The sequence below is a fragment of the Hemitrygon akajei genome, chromosome 11 (assembly GCF_048418815.1).
Source record: "Hemitrygon akajei chromosome 11, sHemAka1.3, whole genome shotgun sequence".
In the NCBI taxonomy this organism is placed as follows: domain Eukaryota; kingdom Metazoa; phylum Chordata; class Chondrichthyes; order Myliobatiformes; family Dasyatidae; genus Hemitrygon; species Hemitrygon akajei.
In genome coordinates, this window is record NC_133134.1 from 18,802,645 (window position 1) to 18,824,578 (window position 21,934).

General features: G+C 40.7%; 1 protein-coding gene across 5 annotated transcripts in view; it reads right to left on the reverse strand.

Moving 5' to 3' along the window:
• The window catches only part of usp7 (ubiquitin specific peptidase 7 (herpes virus-associated)), an 80,249-nt gene that overhangs the window by 50,644 nt on the left and 7,671 nt on the right, over positions 1-21,934 (reverse strand). For all 5 annotated transcript variants that reach the window (XM_073060326.1, XM_073060324.1, XM_073060325.1 and 2 more), the window contains exon 2: positions 5,582-5,686. In XM_073060326.1, coding sequence (XP_072916427.1) covers positions 5,582-5,686 — 105 coding nt within the window. The remainder of the gene's footprint in view (positions 1-5,581; positions 5,687-21,934) is intronic.

A 21,934-nucleotide genomic window follows, 5' to 3' on the forward strand; every position in this document is an offset into this window, starting at 1 on the left:
TCACTAAAACTGCTGACTTTCTGGACGCTGCGACCATGCGTGTGGTTTAGCCAAGCAGAAGCCCAGTTCCAGATTCGGCAGATATCTTCTGATTCCACGTGTTACTACCACGTGGTGAGCGCCCTTGACCAGGTGACAGCCACCCAGGTTGCAGATTTCATACAGTCGCCCCCGGAAGGAGGCAAATATGAAGCATTCAAGGCGCTGCTCATTGGGACCTTTGGCCTCTCACGGCGTGAGCGGGGTGCCCGCTTGCTTCACCTGGACGGTTTGGGAGACAGACTGCAGTCAGCATTGATGAACGAGATGCTGTCCCTGGCTGATGGACACAAGCACTGCCTCATGTTGGAGCAAGTGTTCCTGGAGCGACTGCCCGAGGACATACATCTTGCTGCTGGCCGACACAGATTTCAGCGACCCCTGGAAGGTGGTGGCCCGGGCAGACGTGCTGTGGAAAGCCAAGAGGCGTCCGTCCGTCAGATTACCAGACCACGTGCCCAACAGCAGACCAAACCAGGCCCAGCAGGGGGGTGCACACAACACAGAGGCAGGAGTGAGGAGGCCACTGAACAGTGGTGTTTCTACCACCAGCGGTGGGGCACAAAAGCCCGCCGTTGTCGCCCACCCTGCAAGGGCCAGGGCCAGCTGCCGCTAATGACTATGGCAGCTGGCCACCAGGACAGCCTCTTGTACGTCTGGGACAAACAGTCGGGACGCCGCTTCTTGGTCGACACCAGAGCGGAGATCAGCATCTTGCCCCCGACGGGTTACGACACCCGCAACAGGAAGCCAGGACCCACCCTGACGGCTGCAAACGGCAGCACGATACGGACCTACGGCACCTGCACAATGCAGCTGGGCGCCAGCTGGTTCACGTGGGACTTCACACTGGCCGCAGTGGCCCAACCACTCCTGGGGGCGGACTTCTTGCGAGCTCACAGCCTGCTGGTCGACTTGCAAGGGAAAAGACTGGTACATGCCGAGACTTTCCAGACATTCTCCCTGGGTGAAGCCAAGTTGCCAGCCCCACACCTGAACTCCATCATGCGGTCGGACAACGAATTCACCAGAATCCTGGCTGACTTTCCATCGATTCTGGCACCGCAGTTCACGGTAGCCATGCCCAGACACGGGGTACAGCACCACATTCTGACCCAGGGACCACCCCTCCATGCCCGTACACGAAGGCTCCCCCCCAGAAAAGCTCCGCCTGGCAAAGGAGGAGTTCAAGAGGATAGAGGAATTGGGGATCGTACGGAGGTCCGACAGCCCATGGGCCTCCCCCCTGCACATGGTGCCCAAAGCAGCCGGGAGTTGGAGACCATGCGGCGACTACCGCAGACTGAGGCTACAACACCGGACCGCTACCCCGTGCCGCACATACAGGACTTTGCAGCAAACCTGTACTGGGCAAGAATCTTTTCTTCCCCAATACTTTTGAGATGATATTCTGCACCAACAACACAATTCAGATCAGAAAAGAGGAAAAAAAACTTTTCCTGCCCTAGTTGGTTCTTGGATTAGGATGACAAGTTTTCAACCCAAGATGTCATGCACAATAATTTTAAAAGCACTTAGGGCAATTTTCAGCATCCTCTTCTAAAATCCCAGTGTTAACAGTAATTGAGCTACCTCAGTCCAGTGTAACATGCTTGGTTCACACCCAAATTTTATCAAATATAGTAAGTAATATAGCTCTTTGATATTTGCACTCAGCATTATGACCACTGATTTATTTTAGGACATCAAACAAATAATATCCAAACTATTTATATTGTAGCTTAGATTTTCCAATTTTAATGAAATTTAATGGTCAAAATGTTTGAAAGAGTTCAAGTGTATAAACACCAGATGTTGTTTACAGGGATTTCCATGTTGGTGGAGGGAGGGTAGAGGGAGAAGAGGAAAAAGGAGCAGACAAGAAAAGGAAACTGCAGAGCAGCTTCATTCAGTCTAGGAATATACCTAGAATTCAGACGAGGCACTCTATGCAGCAAGGGAAGGGGGAGTGAGTGAGTGAGGAACAACTAATCTTTCAGGTAAAAGATCAAAACCCTAGTTCTTGAATGCTGCTATAGACTAGTGAGCTCATTCTTTTTTTAGATTTCCAGCATCTTCCCTCTACCAGGAATTGAAGATACAGTAAGTTTTGGAACAGTTTCCTCCCTCCGAAGTCAGATTTCTGATGGGCCCATGCGCAAATAATTTATTTTCTTATTGTACAAGGCTTTTATTTTGTTTATTATGCCTTGTACTGAATTGCTGCCACAAAACAAATTTGATAGCATACAGCCAGTTAAGTGCCATGGTTATCCAAGAAACCCAAATCTTCGGGAGGCAGTTTGAAGTGTGACGATGCAATACACTTAGTAAGAATGGTTAAGGTGCAACAAACCTCAAACTGATTCAGGGCAAAACACTGCTAATCTGCTGTCACCTATCAACTCTAAAAACACTAATCGGCAAATTTTATGCTGTAACGTCTCAGTGGAAGAATGACTGCTCAGCAACTGCTAATTCCCCAGAATAAGCTGAGATTTGTGATTAATTTTTGGGAGACTGCATGCACCATGAACAGCTGAAGCACTTCTCATTACCTAGCACAATACATCACCATTTCAACTCAATTCTGTCTGAGCTAAACTTGCACTCAGTACTGGAATTTTATGTTATCCTGCACTATAACTGGAAATACTGGCATATTAAATAAAGAATATTCACATCTTATCCAACACTCCTGCAGTTTGGCACAGCCTAAACACTAAAGGCATGAGTCTGGCAAAGACTTGTGTTTTACAAGTTCAGTTGAAGCTCACCTTACTTCAGTGCTTCTGAGTTGAAATTATGAAATGTGAGATCAGGAAAAATAAAAATCTTAAATCTTTACACTTAAGTTACATTTGCAGAAATTTTTCACTGCAAGTTAAAATATGCATTCATTAGCAAAACAAATTAAACATTTTAAAAGTTGATGTACAATGGGCATACACAATTGGTAGCACATTGGCAAATTGCTTGATGTGGCCATGCACATTCCTTATTTGTATGCACAACTTGAATGAATGAGGAAGAATTGGGAAATCTCTCATGATGTGCATCAAGTGGGGGAAAAAAATTCTGTGACCAGTATTTTTTTTAAATCAGAGAGCATCTACCCCATGGGGAGGCATCTTGTCAGAAGTGTGCAATTCTCAATCTTCCATTTAGTTGTGTAAATATATAGCCCATTAAGTGTTCATTCATGGAATGTCCTTAAGAAATATTTACCCAAGTATAAACCAACAGTATTATCTGTACGTTAGCCTTTAAAACTTCACAATGGGATATCAGGGAACCCAAAATCATTGTAATTACTAATGTACAACCAGATACAGCAAGGATACAATGCCTAATCAGATGCAACTATTTTGAATTCCTATTGTTTAAAATTGGTGGCATGTCATCAAGTATTTTCTCCAGAGAGATTTTACTACAAAATTCAAAGGGGAAATCATTTCAAATATTAAATATAATCACCCTGCCTATACTTCTATATATGAAAAATATCTCATTCACTGCAGTAGTTTTAATGCCTTTAGTATTACAATCCAGCAGGTTACACAAATGCAAATGAATTTTTTGAAGTTATAGAAAAACACTGATTACAGAGCATGTTTGTGGTCTGCTGCTATAGCCCATCCACTTTAAGGTTCAACCTTTTTGTGTATTCAGAGAAGCTCTTCTGCACATCGCTCTTGTAATGTGTGGTTATTTGAGACACTGTCACCTTGAACTAGTCTGGCCATTTAGCTCTGGCACGTCATTAACATAGACTTTTTGACCACAGAACTGCCATTCGCCAGATTTTTCTTGGTTTCCCCACCCCCAATCCTCTGTAAACTCTGAGCTTGTGCATGAAAATCTGAGGAGATCAGCAATATCTGAGAAACTTAAACTACCCAACTCTCACTAACAATCACTCCAAAATCAAAATTCCTTATATCATGCTTCTTCCCCATTCTGATATTTGGTCTGAACAATTGAACATCTTAACCACGTCTGCTTGCTTTCATTCATTGAGTTGCTGCCACATGATTGGCTGATTAGACATGTGCATTACAAGATGGTGTACAGGGGCACCTAGTAAAGTGGCCACTGAGTGTACCGTACACAACACGAGGTCATTGGTGGAAGACCAAGTCAATTACAGGACTGGCACCATTTGGTGAAACTGTTTTTGAATAACTGCCAACACGCTTTCCCCTGTCAAATAACAGATTGGGGGGGGGGGGGGGGAGAGTGGGATTGTGAAAAGAGACAAGGGAAGAGGAGCAACTGAAAGTGTAAATGAGGGAAGTTGACGGTGATTGAATGAAACAGTATCTTCAGTTTCACTAATACAAAGAAACAGTATTATGCGTTTTGGTCATTTAAACCTGCTCTACCATTCAATACATGCTCAATCATCCAAATTCAATACCTTATTCCTGCCTTCTCCCTACTTATATTAATCTGTAACTATCTGAACTACTTGTAATTTTCCTTTCAATAAACTTATTCTACTTTGGTCTCCACACTTTGGTTGAAGAAATTCTTTCTCATCTGTCCTAAATGAATTACCTTAGGCTGTAACCAACAGTTGGGGATTTCCTCATCTTGACCATATGCCACCCAATCCCCAATAGGATCTTGCAAACGTCAATGAAATCAACTCTCATTCTTTCAAAGACCAACGGAAGTATGCCTCACTATTCCAATTCTCTCTATCAATCCCACCATCCCAATAATCAGTCTTGGCAGCACTCACTCCATTGCTAAAACACCCTTCCCCAGATAGGGAGACCAGAATGGTAAACAGTCAGAGATGTGGTCTTATCAAAGTCCATACTACTCCAATCGGACATTGCTACTGCTCAACTAAAATCTTGTTGCAATGAAGGCCACATACCCTATCTTTGTAGCTACCTGTGGCACTGTATATTGACTTTCACCAACTGGTCGAAAAAGGACATTCTGGTCTAAATGCGCCATTCTACCTAATCAATTTCATTCAGACAGCACTCTGCCTTCTTGTTTTTAAATTCAGAGATGATTTCACACTTAGCTTTCATGCACATGGCCACTCACTCAGCCTGTCCAATTCACTGGATTTTTGCTGCATCTTCTCCACAGCTCATACTCATACACTGCGTTATGTCGTGTTGCAGTACAATAAATTCAAGTCAAAGGAAAACATCACAGCAAGATAAGAATAATGAATAATTTGATAGGACAGTGATTCCAAAGTGCATAGTTGAGGGTGATGTAAGTGAGAAGAGCAGGAAATTCAAGAGAGAGAATATTTATGCAGCTGCCTAAATATCCTTAACCACAGTAGACACAAATAATTTCAATTACAGCAGCTATCATATTTCAAAAAGCAAATATATAATAAACTAACCATCAATACATTGTTTCAGACATGCTAGAATAAATTTCCGGAAACTTTGTTAAATGTTGGTTGCATGCCAAAAGATTTCAGTCAAAACTGAACATTTAGGAGTCAGCATAATTAAAGCATTCAGTTGTCAATTTTAAAGCAATTATAAAAACAAAACATTACCATCCTCCATGTCTTCCTCTGTATTGTTGTGTCCATCTGCCATTGCTACATTACCATTGATGACTGGGTTAGGGGTAATTCGTGGAGGATCATCTGCATCCCCAGCTAAAAAAAATTTAAACACATTAATGCTACAGACACCACATGCATCTTTAGACAAAAATATATTTTGAATATCCTACAAATATCAGACAAACTTAACCATGTCTAACGCTCATCATTTAGTGGCTACACTAAACCATTTTTAAGACATGATTAACATACAGATATGAATTAGAAACACAAAACATTCTTTAAGGCATCAAACAAGAGGCAAATCAAAACATTTTCAGCATTTCGTTAACGAGGCATTTTATAAAATTAAGAGGATAATCATGCTCAGAGTAGAATAAAAAGCAAAGTAGGCAATGAGTAATAGCATCACAATATTGATTTTGTTTTTCGTCTGTGTTATTTAGATCAGTATTAAAGTGGGCAGGTCTGGTTGGATGACAAGCAGTATAGCAGCGATCCTACTAGAAAGGCTTACAAAATAAATTATTTCTACTATTGTGCCAGAGCTAAATGAACTTAATTTGCTGTATTTGTGATCTACTGTGATCCCATTAGCAGACTAAGAGATAATCTTCAGAATAAGCTGGCACAATCACAGGAACATTGTCTATAGTAAAAGCAACAAATGTATGTCACTTTGTGTCTTCAAGCAGAAAACAGTTCATATGCCAGTTCAGTGGACCCCTGGCAGAGTATAAACATCAAGCCTCTCCTTCCAAAGATGTTCCTTAACATGCTGAATGTTTTAAGAATTAATAGCCCTCCCCACCCCCCGATTATTCTTGGGCAATTATCACCTACAAAAATTGGGCAGAATATCTATAATCATCCATGGCAGGCTCATGGGACTCAGTGGTTCTCTCCATTTTGGCCTCCAGTGCTTTGTGGCAGAAGGAACTTGAAGGTACAGTAATGTGGCCATTTCCCCTAAACACAAGGTGGCACAGGGCAGAGCTCTGTCAACTAAAGTTTAAATTTAGTAGTTTAAAATGTGGCTGAATTAAATCATTGTCTCTGAATTTTAAAAAAGCTGAAGAATGCACTCAAAAATCGAAGTAGCACTGTAATCCCAAGAGAAAACAAGGTTTAAGGAATTCCTTGGATTCGAGGAACACTCAGTTCTAAATTGGTTATAAAGTTCTGGAATTATTTCCAAAATGCAGAACTAGAGGTTGCTTGCACTTCAACAGCCAAATGGCAAGTTTAAAACAGAACTATCTGTAATATCTAACACATACTAACCCAACATTCTGTAATAATAGGTATCAGAATCTCATCTAGTAAGCATGCCTGGACTGTGATATACTTCCCACTTGCTCACTGACAATCACAGACACACGTCTAACATCATTTATAAATTTGCAGATTTTGCTGTTGTTAAGAGCTCACTCAGAGGGCACAGGCATTCAGGAGTGAAACAGATTGGGCTGAGTGGTGTTGCAACAACCACCTCCTCATACTCAATGTTGGCAAGATCAAGAAATTGATCGTGAACATTAGGAAGGAGTCAGAAAAACACACACCAGTGAGGGCTCAGCAGTAAAAAGGGTGAGCAGATTCAAATTCTTGGATGTCAGTATCAAGCCAAGTTTATTGTCATTTTGACCATAAACTGCTGGTACAGTACACCGCAAAAATGAAAATAACGTTCCTCCAGGACCCTGGTGCTACATGAAACACAAAACTACACTAGACTACAGACCTGCATGGGACTACATAAAGTGCACAAAACAGTGCAGGGAAGTACAATAATTAATATTAATAAATATCTTGGAGGTGGGGAAAGAGAAATCTGTACTAGGCTCTACACATCAAAGCAATCACAAAGAAGGCAAGTCATCTGTTGTACTTCATTAGCAGTTTGAGGAGGGTATGTCAACAAAAGAATCTTGCAAATTTCCAATGTACAGGAGGCTGTTGAGAGTTGTAGACTAAGCCAGCTCTATCAAGCACAACCCTCCCCATCACTGAGAACATCTTCCAGAGATGGTGCCTTTTCTTCACCATCCAAGACATGCCTTATTGTCCTACCATCAAAGTGGTGGCATAGGAGCCTTAAGATGTACTCAATGATTTAGGTACAGCTTCTTCCCCATGCCAGATTTCTGGACAGTCCAAGAACACGACTTATAATTCCTTTTCTTGCACTATTTTGAAATTTATAGTAGCTTTGTCTTAGCACTGTGCTGCTGCAAAGTAATGAATTTTACGTCATATAATAGTGATAATAAACCTGGTTCTGATTCAAGTGAGTGCTGCTACACAGCACCTTGACAGCACCCTTGACTTCCTAACCAAGAGACCACAACGTGTGGATTGGAAATAACATTTTCACTTTGTACAGAATCAATACTCACACACATCAAGAATATGTGCTTAGCTCACTGCTCTACTCTCTCTACACCACGACTGTGTGACTAGGCACCACCCAAAAATTTGCCGACTATACAACCATTGTTGGCAGAATTTCAGATGGTGACGAGAGCATACAGGAGCGAGATATATCAGCTAGTTGGTGTCACAGTAACAACTTCACACTCAACATCAGTAAGATCAAAGAACCAACTGTGGACTTCAGGAAGGGTTTAAAAAAAAAGAGAACACACGCAAGTCCTCAATCAGGGTGTCAATCTCTGAGGACCTAACCTGGACCCAACATTTCAATGCAACTACAAAGGCAGCATGACGGTGGCTATAATTCATTAGGAATTTGGGGAGATTTGGTATGTCACCAAAAACACTTGGAAATTTCTATAGATTCAGCAGCATGGCTTTGTGCTTAGTAGGTCACATCTAACCAATCTTATAGTTTTGAGGACATTACCAGGAAAGTGGATGAAGGCAAGGTAGATGTTGTCTACGTGGACTTTAGTAAGGCATCTGACAAGGTTCCACATGGGAGATGAGGTAGTAAATTGAATGAAACACTGGTTTTATGGGAGAAGCCAGTGGTAGTAGAGAATGCAAAATACACTGCAGATGCTGTGGTCAAATCAACACGTACAAACAAGCTGGATGAACTCAGCAGGTCGGGCAGCATCCGTTGAAATAAGCAGTTGACGTTTCGGGCTGAGACCCTTCATCAGGACTGAAGGAGGGGGCAGGGGCCCCATAAACAAGGTGGGGGGAGGGTGAAAAACCAATCAGAGGAAAGATCAAGGGGTGGGGGAGAGGAAGCAGGGAGGGGATAGGCAGGAGAGGTGAAGAAGTAATCTAAGGGGAAAAGCACTATGGGTAGTAGAAGGAGGCAGAATCATGAGAGAGGTGATAGGCAGCTAGAGGAGGAGACAGAGTGAAAGTGGGGTGGGGGGAGAGGGAGGGAGTAGAGGGCTGCCTCTCTGACTGAAGACCTGTGACTAGTGGTGTGCAGCAGGGATCGGTGCCGAATCCTTTGTTGTGTGTTGTCTATATCAACGATCTGGATGATGTGGTTAACTGGATCAGCAAATTTGCAAATGACACCACAATCGGGGACGTAGTGGACAGTGAGGAAGGTTTTCATGGGTTGCAGAGGGATCTGCATCAGCTGTACAAATGGACTGAAAAATGGCAGATGGAATTAAATGCAGACAAGTGCGAGGTTAGGACCAACTAGAGTAGGTCTTACGGTAGGGTACTGAGGAGTGTGGCTAATCAAGGTTCTAGGAATACAGGTCCATAATTCATTGAAAATTACATCACAAGTAGAATACTGAGTACAGAAGATGGGATGATATGTTGAAGTTGCACAAGATATTTGTGAGGCCCAATTTGGAGTATTGTGTGCAGTATTGGTCACCTACTGTATCTACAGGAAAGATGGAAATAAGGTTGAAAGAGTACGGAGGAAATTTACAAAGATGTTGCTGGGTCTGGAGGACCCAAGGAAAGATTGAGTAGGTTTGAACTATATCCTTTAGAACATACAAGACTGCAAGGGAATTTGATAGAGATATAATAAATTATGAGCTGTATGGATAGGGTACATGCAAACAGGCTTTTTCCACTGAGGTTGTGTGGGACTACAGCCAGAGGTCATAGGTTAAAGTGAAAGGTGAGAAGTTTAAGGGAAACATGAGGGGAATCCTGTTCACTCAGAGGACCACGAGTGTGGAATGAGCTGCCAGCACAAGTGGTGTATGTGAGCCTGATTTCAATATTTTAGAGAAGTTTGGATAGTAGGGATACGGAGGGCTATGATCCTGGTGCAGGTCAATGGGAGTAGGCAGTTTAAAAGGCTTCATCGTGGACTAAATGGGCCAAAGAGCCTGTTTCTGTGCAGTACTTCTCTTTCACTATGTACTGTGGAGAGCATTCTAACTGGCTGGTATGGGGAAAGGTGGGGAGTAGGGGGGTGGGGAACTACTGTGCACACTCAAAATAAGTTGCAGAGTTGTAAACTAAGGCTGATTTATACTTGTGTGTCGCATCTACTCCAAAGGTATCGTGTACCCCACGCCATAGGGTGATGTGCACCTCTCCAGAAAAGTTACTCACACGTCGCGGCGACGCAGACCGCAACAACTGTGATTGGTCTGCTTGGTAGCATCGCATTTCCTTCTACGTTTCTGGTTGCTTCTCCGCCATGTTTGTAGGCTGTGCGTACACAGATAAGAAATAGATGAACCAAATTGTCAAAACTACCTGGCAACATGCAAAAATGTTTGAAATGCATTTCCTCGTCAATGTCTCTCATGAAGAAACTCAACACAGTGGCATAGAAACCCCACCGCCAACTAGTGTTTTGGCGCACCCCAACGCATGCTCGCTACGGCACAGTGCGACACAGAAGTGAAAATCTGGGCTACGGTGCAGCCCGTACGCACCAGTATAAATCAGCCATTAGTCAGCTCCATCATCCTCTAATATCCAGGATATCTTCAAGGACTGAGGCCTCAGAAAAAAAAGGCAGTATCCATCATTACCCAGGACATGCCCTCTTCTCATTGCTACCATCAGGAAGGAGGTATAGGAGCCTGAAGGCATACACAAAAATTCAGGAACAGCTTCTTTCTCTTCTTGATTCTGATTTCAGAGCAAAGCATCACAGAGACAATCTAGCCTTTGTGTAAACAAATAAAATATATATCCAAAACCCGAAACAGCCATGCAAAATTCTCACCTCCGCTGTATGGAAAGAGAAGCAAGCACACAGTAAACCCCAGAGCACACCACCTACAATTTCCATTCCAGGTCACACAAGATGCTGGCTTGTAAAAATATTGTTCTATCATTATAGCCCCTAAATTCACAACATTGGCAAGGACTGCAGTGCATAAGTGTGTCCATTCTCTTTAAGTGTTATTCAGGACACGCACCATTATTGGCCTTAGCAGTGATGTTCACAACCTACCGTAGATTCCGGACTACAGAGCGCACCTGATTAAAAGCCGCTGGCTCTAATTTTAGAAATAAAATCAATTTTTTAATTGTACAGGCCGCACCAAATTTCCGGCGGACCGGATTTTCGGCGCACTGGATTTCCGGCGGACCGGATTTTCGGCCGCTTGTAATATGAGATATTTACACAGAAAGATATTACACGTGTTGGGCTTCAAATTCTGCCCTGTGTTCGTTTTGGAAGAGAGACAACCAACACCGGATTACAGTGCAGCGTGGCTTTATTGCAGAATGCGTTTTGCCTTCCCCTTACATTCTGCTCTTATTTATACTCCTTTTTCCCCCAAACCAAACCCTCGCTACACATATTTGGTAAGGCTAAACTTTGTTATACCTACCGGTATTTGGTAACATCGGACCCTTGTGTCCTTATTGGCCCGATACCATTCACACACGAGTTTTACTGTTTTTTTGTTTACTGAATCGCTAGCAGTTTCGGTGCAGCGGAATCCTCAGTTTCGCTCCCTCCCTCCCTTGTACTGCTGTCTAATATCACGTGAGCCATTCCTGACCTGAAGCGGCAGTCCCAAATTAAATCCTAACACACGTGAGGATTTTTTAAACTTTTAATTAAATCCGTATGGTAACATAAACAAATACATATTGCAAATGCTTTTTTTCGAACCGTGCCTGTAACACGGCTACTTTTAAAATACATACCTATCGGTAACACACAAATTACGTTGGGTATACTTTTTTACTGAACAGTGCATGAACAACATTCCAACATCTCCTAACGACTGGTTAAAAAATATATATATTCTGCAGCCTACCAGGAAAAGTTATTGATCGCCTTCTTCATCTTCCTCCTGCGCACTAAAACCATCAAAGTCCTCTTCTTCAGTGTCCGAATTGAACAACCTCAGGATCTCATCACTCACTTCAATCTCTTCGTTGTCGCTCTCACTTGAGCGCACGCGATCCTCTTCATCACGCAGCAGTCCAGCCTTTCGAAACCCGTTGGTGATGGTGGATGTTGTGACATGGCTCCAAGCATTTAGGATCCACTGGCAGACTTGAGTTAAAGATGCTCTTCGCATGTGGCCTGTTTTGGTAAAGGATTTCTCGCCGCTCGTCATCCAAGTCTCCCACTCAATGCGTAGTGCCACTTTAAATGCCCGGTTCACGCTGATGTCCAGTGGCTGCAAATACTTCGTGGTGCCCCCAGGAATCACAGCTGGAATTGAGTTTGTACTCTTAATGGCAGCTTTCACTGAATCTGTTATATGAGCCCTCATGCTGTCCATAACGAGCAACGCTTTTTTTATGTGAAAAAATCCCCCCGGTCGCTTGGCGTAGCACTCTCTGAGCCAATCCTTCATTAGACTCTCCATCATCCAACCTTTCTTATTGACTTTCACCATGATTTCTTTTGGGAATTTTTCCTTTGGCATTGTCAGCCGCTTAAAAATCACCATCGGTGGAAGCTTTAGTCCGGATGCTGTGCAGCTCAGAACACAAGTAAAATGTGTTCTCTCATGGCCACTTGTTTTCAGTATGATGGACGAGTCACCTTTTTTATTAACAGTCCGAGTGAGAGGCAGGTCAAACGTCAAAGGTACTTCATCCATATTTATGATTTCATCTGGCCCGATGGAATTCTCCGCTATCTTTGTTTGAGTGAATGTGCGGAAGTTAGCAAGTTTTTCCTCATGGTCGGGAGGGAGCTGCTGACAGAGAGTCGTGCGTACCCTGATGGACAGGCCTTTTCGTCTCATAAATCTAAAACACCACGATGGCCCACCTCTAAAATCTTCGATTTTCATTTTGGTGGCGATTGCTTTAGCCTTCAGTCTGATCTGCACGGTGGAAACACCACGGCCGCCTGCTCTCTGTGTGTTAACCCAGTCTTCAAGAAAGTTTTCAAGTTCGGGCCATCTGCTGTGATTACCTCTGAAAGCTTTTGTCGTCTTTTTGCATTGATTCAGTTCTTCGCGCTGGCGTCTCCACCGTCTCACCATCGATTCATGTATGCCAAGATTACGCGCAGCAGCTCGATTTCCTTCTTCAACGCCAGATTGATTGCCTTTAACTTAAAAGCTGCATCATATGCTTTTCTTCGAGTGTTTTCCATGTTGATGAGGGTGAGTACAAATGGCTGATTTACAATAATTTGTGAAGTGCGCTTGATTTATCGTACAATTTCATTGGACCTCTGAACTACTCATCAATTTTATTGGTCTACTGTTACGAGGCAAAATGTTTTGGCGGCATGGGAAAAAACCTTCTATTAGCCGCACCTTATTATAAGCCGCTGTGTTCAATGCTGTTCAAAGCATGGGGAAAAAGTAGCGGCTTATAATCCGACATCTACGGTAAATGCAAATAAAAACCTATTAATGCATTTAAAATACAGTGAGAAGACTACTGAAGTCCTTTCAACCTCCTCTTCCATTTACCATTGTGGCTGAACGACTAACTTCCACATCACATTTCTCTAGGCTTTAAATCCCTTTGCTTCAAGTATCTGAATATTCTTGAGGTAGAGATAGAAAAAGACTCTCCATTACCCTGAAAACTATTGTAAAGACTCTCACATCCAAATTAATGGGACACCACTTTTTAAAAAAACAGTGACTTCACTGCTAGTTTGTATTACAGTGGAAAACATCAAAGCTACATTCACCTTGCCTACATTCTTCAGGAACATGTGTTTCAAACAACTCAGACAGACACAAAGCTAGACTGTGCAACCCTTCCTTATAAGGCATGCAATACATTCCAGCTATTATCTAGTACAAAATAAAGCTGCAACTCAACATACGGTATCAACACCTTCCAATGTACTAACATCCTTCCATAATTGTGACTAATATATAGTCCAGATGTCATCTCACTAATGTCCAATATAAATGGAAAAAAACTACATATGCCTGTATTCAATACCTCTCAATATATTGTAGCATTTATCATTACAGATTTAATATTCTCCTGCCAGCATAACATCCTCACCAAAAAAATTGTTTCACCATGTAATGTAACACTACACTTCATTTACATGGCAACATTATAAAAAGTAATCAGAGCCACTTTTCAGAACCCCTTCACAATTTGCATGGTAAAAGAACTGCAGGGTGAAAGGTCTGAAGAGCAAATTGCCCAAAACCATTATGTTTACAACCTGTAAGAAAGCAACAATCTGTAGTGAAGAATTGAAAATACTCTACGTATCTGGCTTAAAATGCCCTACTTGATTTGAAAACTGTCTCAAAATAATTTTTCTTCCAAGTAGGTCCATCACAAAATGTTCAGTCAGACTTTGAACTACAGCAGAGATTCAGTTTACCAAGCTTGTTTGTTTAAATATCATGCCCTAAAGATAACCTTAAGCTCCAACCTTACCCATATGTCCTCTTGTTTTAGACACCATCATGAAAAATTAATTCTTACTATCTACCCATCACACAATTTTGTATCTCTACACTCCTGGTTTCAGAAAAAACAAAATTATTAATTCTTCCTTGTAACTAAGATATTGCAATCCAGTCAAGCTGGTCAATTACCTCTGCAAACCTGAGGGCACTACCCGTCTGGTAAGTGTGGCAACCAAAATTGCAGTGCTCATAGTGTAACTTAACCAATGGTTTATATAGTTGGAAAATTATGTTTGTGTTCTTATATTCTGTATCATAAATGCCAGTAATTTCGCTTGTCCTTAACTTTGATCCTTACTCTGGTCTCTAAAATTTCTACATTTAGTTTATTCAGTTATACTGATGAAACTATGATTAATTTTACACTCCAAAATTGGTGAAAAACTGATTTCTCGGCTCATGAAAATGAATTCAGTTTAGGATTGGAAGTAATTTTTTCTTCTACTGTCATGCTAGTCATCCAATTGGCTCTGCTCCTTGGTTTAACAAAAACCAAGACTAGAAGCTAACCAACACTTGTCTAAGTAGTGGAAGACATTACAGCAAAAAGATTAAAGTAATGGAAAAATATCTTCATCTGGTGAAACGCAAGAAGATTTGATTTGAAGCTCCTTAATAGGTTTCTATGATTTAGTCTTTCATTTAAAGATTAAAAACAAGGGCACTGTTATAATTTTTATATTATGCACTTCTAAGAGCCACAAAATATAGGTTCACCATGTATAAGTACATATGCTATTACAACTGCAAACCAAGCTCAAGATCCCAATTATCTAATGACAGGTTCCAGAACACAGATGCTAAGAAATTTTATGACCTGCTCCTCGAGCAATGACTCATAGATGAAAGCATTTTTCTTCTAGAGTGCTCAATTCTAGGACTGACACAGAAGCAAATCAAATTTCAATTTTTGACAACAGGATGGGTTTCCAGCAGTAAAGATGTCCACAAATACTTTGGTCAAACGTTGCACAAACTCTGTGACAATGGAAAACACACTATGAAAACCGGTTCTGGTAGCTAAGGATCTACAACATTGAGTAAAATTCAAAATCAAGTGATGTCGTCAAATGGTTACCATCCAAGGAAAGGACACAGGTCATGAACATCTGGCAAACAGCAAAGGTAAAAGGTGTTGGTAACCAAATACAAATTTAACAGAAGAAATTAACCAGAAGTTTGAGAAAATTATAGCATCCTACTCAGCCGAAAGTAGCATCTTGCATGGGTATGATTTGATATTTCAATATACATTTGAATACATTTGCTAACAACATTTAAGAAATATCTAGACAAATACTTGAATCACCAAAACAAAAAACCTAATCAAAGGATCCAAATGTGGATAACTAGGATTGGGGTAGATCGTTACAATGGACATGGCTGAAAGGTCCCAATTTTGTCTATGTATCTGACTCCATGGTAACCTGAAGGAAGTTAAATTAGAAATTGGTTTGCTGCACAATAAGACTTACAATGTCCCAATCCAATATCTCAGCTGACCAAATTAATTTTAAAAACTACAACCTTTTTGTCAGACAACAGATGTCTCTAGAGCCATTAGTCCCTGTACTTATTGAAAATGGAAGTTTATTTTAACTGAGAAAATTTTAACTCCTCCTTGCTTCGTTACATTTTGTAGGAAGACATTTATCTTAAACTGTTCAATTTGTCTTACCTCTCAATTAAATCATACTCTGTACTCTGAAATAATGTAGACATCATAAATGTAAGTTGACTGTCTATTCTTTAACGCAGTAACTATCTTGGAAAACCAGTGCAAAACACATAGGCCAAAACAAGTCTATTATTCATTACTTTTGACTCTACTACTGTAACAATACAGATGGAAAATAAACATATTGAAACATCAAACTCAAAGTACAGTTCTATATTTTATTACCTACACTCACTTTTCATTTTTTGTTGGCCCCTACTGTTCTCTAAGAGCCTCACACAGCGGTGTGAAATTTCAAGTTCATTATTGTGAAACAAATCTATCCTACATTCTATAATTCAGATTCTAAACTGTCTACATTGAGAACAGTTCTTCTGCACTTCACCAACCAGGAACAGTTGAAGACATCAAAAATGAGCATGCTTAGTTATTAAACAGTTGACACGTAAAGTTTTTCTTAAAGCATCCCCACTTTTAAACTGGAAGTTATTACCTTCTCAGAAACCTCTCATTTCAAAACAAAGTTGTCATAAAACAGCCTAACCGCCTTCAGTATTTGATATATTCAAACATTATTAAATTCTATTAAAAAAAATAACTTGCAGGATAACAAAATCTATAAGCACAGAACCATTACCAACCTAACGTTTAATATTGTAAAATGCATTAAAACAATTGGCACAACATCAAGGACAAGCAGTCAATTGGAAATAGTTTTCACTGCTCGACTAGTCTCCCAAGATTATATTCTGCAAATTTACTCTCACACCACTATGGTTACAACATAAAGTTATCCAGACAACTGAAGCAACTACATGGCTGCCTGAAAAATGATGTAAATATTTAGTTTATTCACAATGGGAGGAGGGAAAGAAAAATCTGTGATCCGATGAGTCTTCCGCGATTCTTGATGGCATTGTTCTTGGACATGAAGTGCTATGAGTACTCTACTGAATCTGAATCATGCCATGTAAAAGAAAAAGCCACATGCTCATCTGGGATTTCTAACATACCAGCTGGTTCAACTCATCTAACTCAGAAGACTTAATAATTATTAATTTTACAAATAATCACATAATTTGACAGCCATAATAAAAGGAAATGTGTACAAAGAGGCTTGCAGAAGATTTTTTTTTTACAGTAGCTATGAGAATCAAGCCAAGTGAAACAAAGATTATGCTCAGGTTTTCACAATCTGCGAAGGGAATGTGTTTCCAATTATGACAATGTATATTGCAAGAGGAGAGACCCAAAAAGAATGGTTTCGATCGTGACAATACCACTTTTTAGCTTGAAAGACAACTTCCAACAATTCAATTATTGCCAGATTGGTACTCAAAATTATCATCTTGGAATCCATTTCTTATGGACCTAAAAAAGATTCCTCAGTAATATTTCATGTCTCATTTACATATACCGAGTAACCAAAGTACACAGAACAAAAACACTTCCAAGATTTACAAAACCATTTCCACCAGTTAATGTAAATCCCAACAAATGACCATATTATAAAGTAGTTCCTTCAGAAAGGCTCAAAAAGAGCCTGTGCTTGTCAGAATGCAGTTTTATTTTATTTAGAGATACAGTGTGAAACAGGGCCTTCTGAGTCACACCACCCAGCAACCCACCGATTTAATCCTAGCCTAATCTTGGGACAATTTACAATGATCACTTAACCTACTAACCGGTACATCTTTGGATTGTGGGAAGAAACCAGAGCACTTGGGGGAAACCCACACAAGGAAGAATATACAACATGCTTACAGAGGACACTGAAATTGAACTCCAACACTGAGCTGTAATAGTGTTGCACTAACCTCTACGCTACCATGGATGATACCTGATGCAACATTATATTCAGACTGGTTACCTACCTACCTATTTATGCGGATTTAAGACCAGCATACTAATACATATATCCCATATCAACAACTTGATGCAAAATACACAGGTGAGGATTCAAGACACTATGACAATTGGCATTATACAAACTAAGCTCAAAAGAATTTGCACCACTAGTAATTTAAGAATATTTCTCTACAGCAAAATATTTGGATATGACATAATGCAGAAAGTTGAGCCTTCACAAAACCCACATTAAGTGTGGCTTACTAAGTGAACATACAGAGACTATAAAAAGGACACAAGTGTTCACCATCCAAGATAAGAAATTTCAGAATTGTCCTGTGAAAACCAAGTGACCAGAAACACTAATGTGAAGGAATGAGGAATCCACACCAATTTCCCCTATAGTTAAAAGTCGTGACAAATTTTTATTTGACAATTTTTTTTTGAAAACCTGTAGCAATAACTTGGAAACTATCCTCCCCATCACAATCCAATAAACAAACAATCTCTAACTGAAACAAACTGCAACAGCTGTAGAAACATCTACGGTAGCCACCTTACTGACACTTCAAACTGTTCTTGCGGAGCTAAAGTTCTACAATTTATACCATCATGCACTGTTAATCAAGTCCAAGAAAAAGATAGCTATATCAGTTTGAGAGACTTAATTTTTTGAAAAAAGAGCCTTAAACAATGCAAATCCATTCTGCAATCAGGAATATGAATAATACAATTCATATATGATTGGCAAATGATTGTTAAAACTAGCATCTATAGTTAAAATGAAACAGCTATCCTGCCTTATACTAGCAGTTCAATTCACAAGTCGTATTTTCACAAAACAAATAAATGGACTTTGTAATTAGTGATCATGTTGTAAAATGGCAGTAACATTACTATACATTTGATACAGGATGTCCTGTAACATTAAGGACAAAACATTAACTTGACAAAATGCTCTTGTCAAGTATTAAAATAATTACAAGCTCTCAAGAGTAGGACCAAGCTGTCTTTTTATTTTCAACAAATCCACTAATACTCTCTGCACTTTATTCTGAGCTCTACTACCCAATCCAAGTATGGACCAGTCAGGAATTGCCTTAAAGTACCATCAAATCCTTGGGTTGGTTTCAGTAAGGCAATGCCAATCCCATAGCCAAAATTAATCTACTTTCAAATGCCATTATAGTCACTCTACTTTTGTTTTGCTCTTTCTCTCCCCGAACACCTCAGGTCTGTTTCATTCCCTGTCACAAGGGAACACACTGAAAGCTTAGTAGTACCAGACAACATGGCCATTATATTCTGAAGCGCTTATTTCTGTGACATTCATATTGTTTCAGTTCCACAACTGAGACCTTGCTGCATCAATTCCATTTAAAACCATTACAATCCAGCCATATCTGTTATTTTGCACTACTGCAGATTCCAAGACATCGAAGATCATGCTTTAGTGCCTCTCAAATTGCTTCGACCTTAATCGGACCCAGCTGGATACATTACCTTCAACTTGCTGCATGTTGTAGTCTTAAAATATGCACTATTTAAAAACTACAGATACATGAAATGCAAAGTGGTAGAAATATGCACAAGTGTTAAGGTAATTAGATGAATCATATACTCAGAATCAGACAATCTAGCTTCAGAAGAGTTAGAAAGTAGCATTAGTAATAATTAAAGAATAGAACAAAAAGTAAAATAGTGGGTATTCACAAGTGAGCAGTATCATTGGTCAAACATTTAAAGCCAGCAAAGCTTTAAAATACAAGATGTCACTTTCAGCTCAGTTACTCTAATCTACACAAATGTGATACTATGTTCCATTAGACAATATCACAAAATTTCAAACTGCTTTTCAATTCAGATGACTTAAATACAGTTAGCCCTCCTTATCCGCGAGTTCCACATGTGCGAATTCAACCAACCTCAAATAGAGAAAACCTGGAAGTGCTCTTCCAGCACTTGTTGTTCAAGCATGTACAGACTTTTTCTTCTTGTCATTATTCCCTAAACAATGCATTATAACAACTAGTTTACATACCATTTACATTGTATTAGATATTATAAGTAATCTAGAGATGATTTAAAGTATACGGGAGGATGTGCATAGGTTATCGTGGATTGGGATTGAAAAAATCTGAAATTCTCTGACTGTGTAAGTCAGAACAGGTACATCTGGTATTATTTAGCGTCAGCCAAACGTTTGTCTTAGTATATAGTATATATTTTACCTTTCTATTCATATAAAACATTTAAGAACGTATGTTTCAGTGCCGGACTCAGGAAGTTCCCGAGTTTGATCCAGTGACAGACCACTTCCCAGTGTGCTCTCCTTCTGTGCCTGGTTGATGTGGAGGATCAAAAACCCAAAAATTAAACTACTGCCTTGCTTAGTAATAATTGTAGCTTTCATCGGGGCAGGGCCTTTCACATGCTCCATTATTCTCACTTTATCCTTTAGAATTGTTCCTAACATTGACCGACTGTAGCCTAACACTTTTCCAATGACCGATGGCGTTTCACCTCTTTCCAATCGTTTTATTATTTCCACTTTATTTTCAATCTTGATTATTTTCATGAACGGAAACAATGCAGATTCAGAGCTCGGTTGCCGGGTCCTAATGTCCATTGCACTGAGACAGGTTAAATAAGGTCTGGGGTTCCGCTGGGTCCTAAGGTCCCATTAAGACAGGTTGAATAAGGGACTTGAGCATCTGCGTTTTTTGGTACCTGCGAGGTGTCCCGGAACCAATAACTAGTGGATAAGGAGCGCCGACTGTATAGCTGCCCACAGAAGATTTGAAAGACCCAACGTATGCATGGAAATGAAATTGATGAAAATCCACTATAGATATTTCTGGCCCAGCAAAACATGAATATATCTGTTAAGATGTTTAATAAATCTGCCTTTTATAACCTCAAAGAACCAATATTCTTATAACCAGAATAATTTAGAAATCAACGGCAATTTGCATGAAAAAGTACTCCCAAAACAGCTAAATAATCCCTCTACCTGGCCGAGGCACAGCGACAACTCTCTGATACTTCCTCTTGATCATGACCCCACTAAGGAGCACCAGGCCATTGTCTCCTATACCATCACCAACCTTATCAGCTCTGGGAATCTCCCATCCACTGCCACCAACCTCATAGTTCCCACACCCCGCACTTCCCGTTTCTACCTCCTACCCAAGATCCACAAATCTGCCTGACCAGGTAGACCTATTGTCTCAGCTTGCTCCTGCCCCACCGAACTCATTTCTGCATACCTTGACACTGTCTTATCCCCCCTTGTTCAATCTCTTCCCACCTATGGGACACTTCGTGACACTTCTCACGCTTTGAATTTTTTCAATGATTTGAAGTTCCCTGGCCCCCACCGCCTTATTTTCACCATGGACGTCCAGTCCCTATATACCTCCATCCCCAACCAAGATGGTCTCAAAGCTCTTCGCTTCTTTTTGGATTCCAGACCTAACCAATTCCCTTCTACCACCACTCTCCTCCGTCTAGAGGAATTAGTTCTTACTCTCAATAATTTCTCCTTTGGCTCCTCCCACCCTCCAAACCAAGGGTGTAGCCATGGGCACCCGTATGGGTCCCAGTTATGCCTGCCTTTTTGTTGGCTTTGTGGAACAGTCCATGTTCCAAGTCTATACGGGTATCTGCCTCCCTCTTTTCCTTCGCTACATTAACGACTGCATTGGCACTGCCTCCTGCACGCATGCTGAGCTCGTTGACTTCATTGACTTTGCCTCCAACTTTCACCCTGCCCTCAAATTTACCTGGTCCACTTCCGCCACCTCCCTCCCCTTTCTTTATCTTTCTGTCTCCATCTCTGGAGACGGCTTATCTACTGATATCTACTATAAGCCTACAGATTCTCAGTTACCTGGACTATTCCTCTCCCCACCCTGTCTCTTGCAAAAATGCTATCCCCTTCTCACAATTCCTCTGTCTCCGCCGCATCTGCTCTCAGGATGAGGCTTTTCATTCCAGGACAAAGGAGATGTCTTTTTT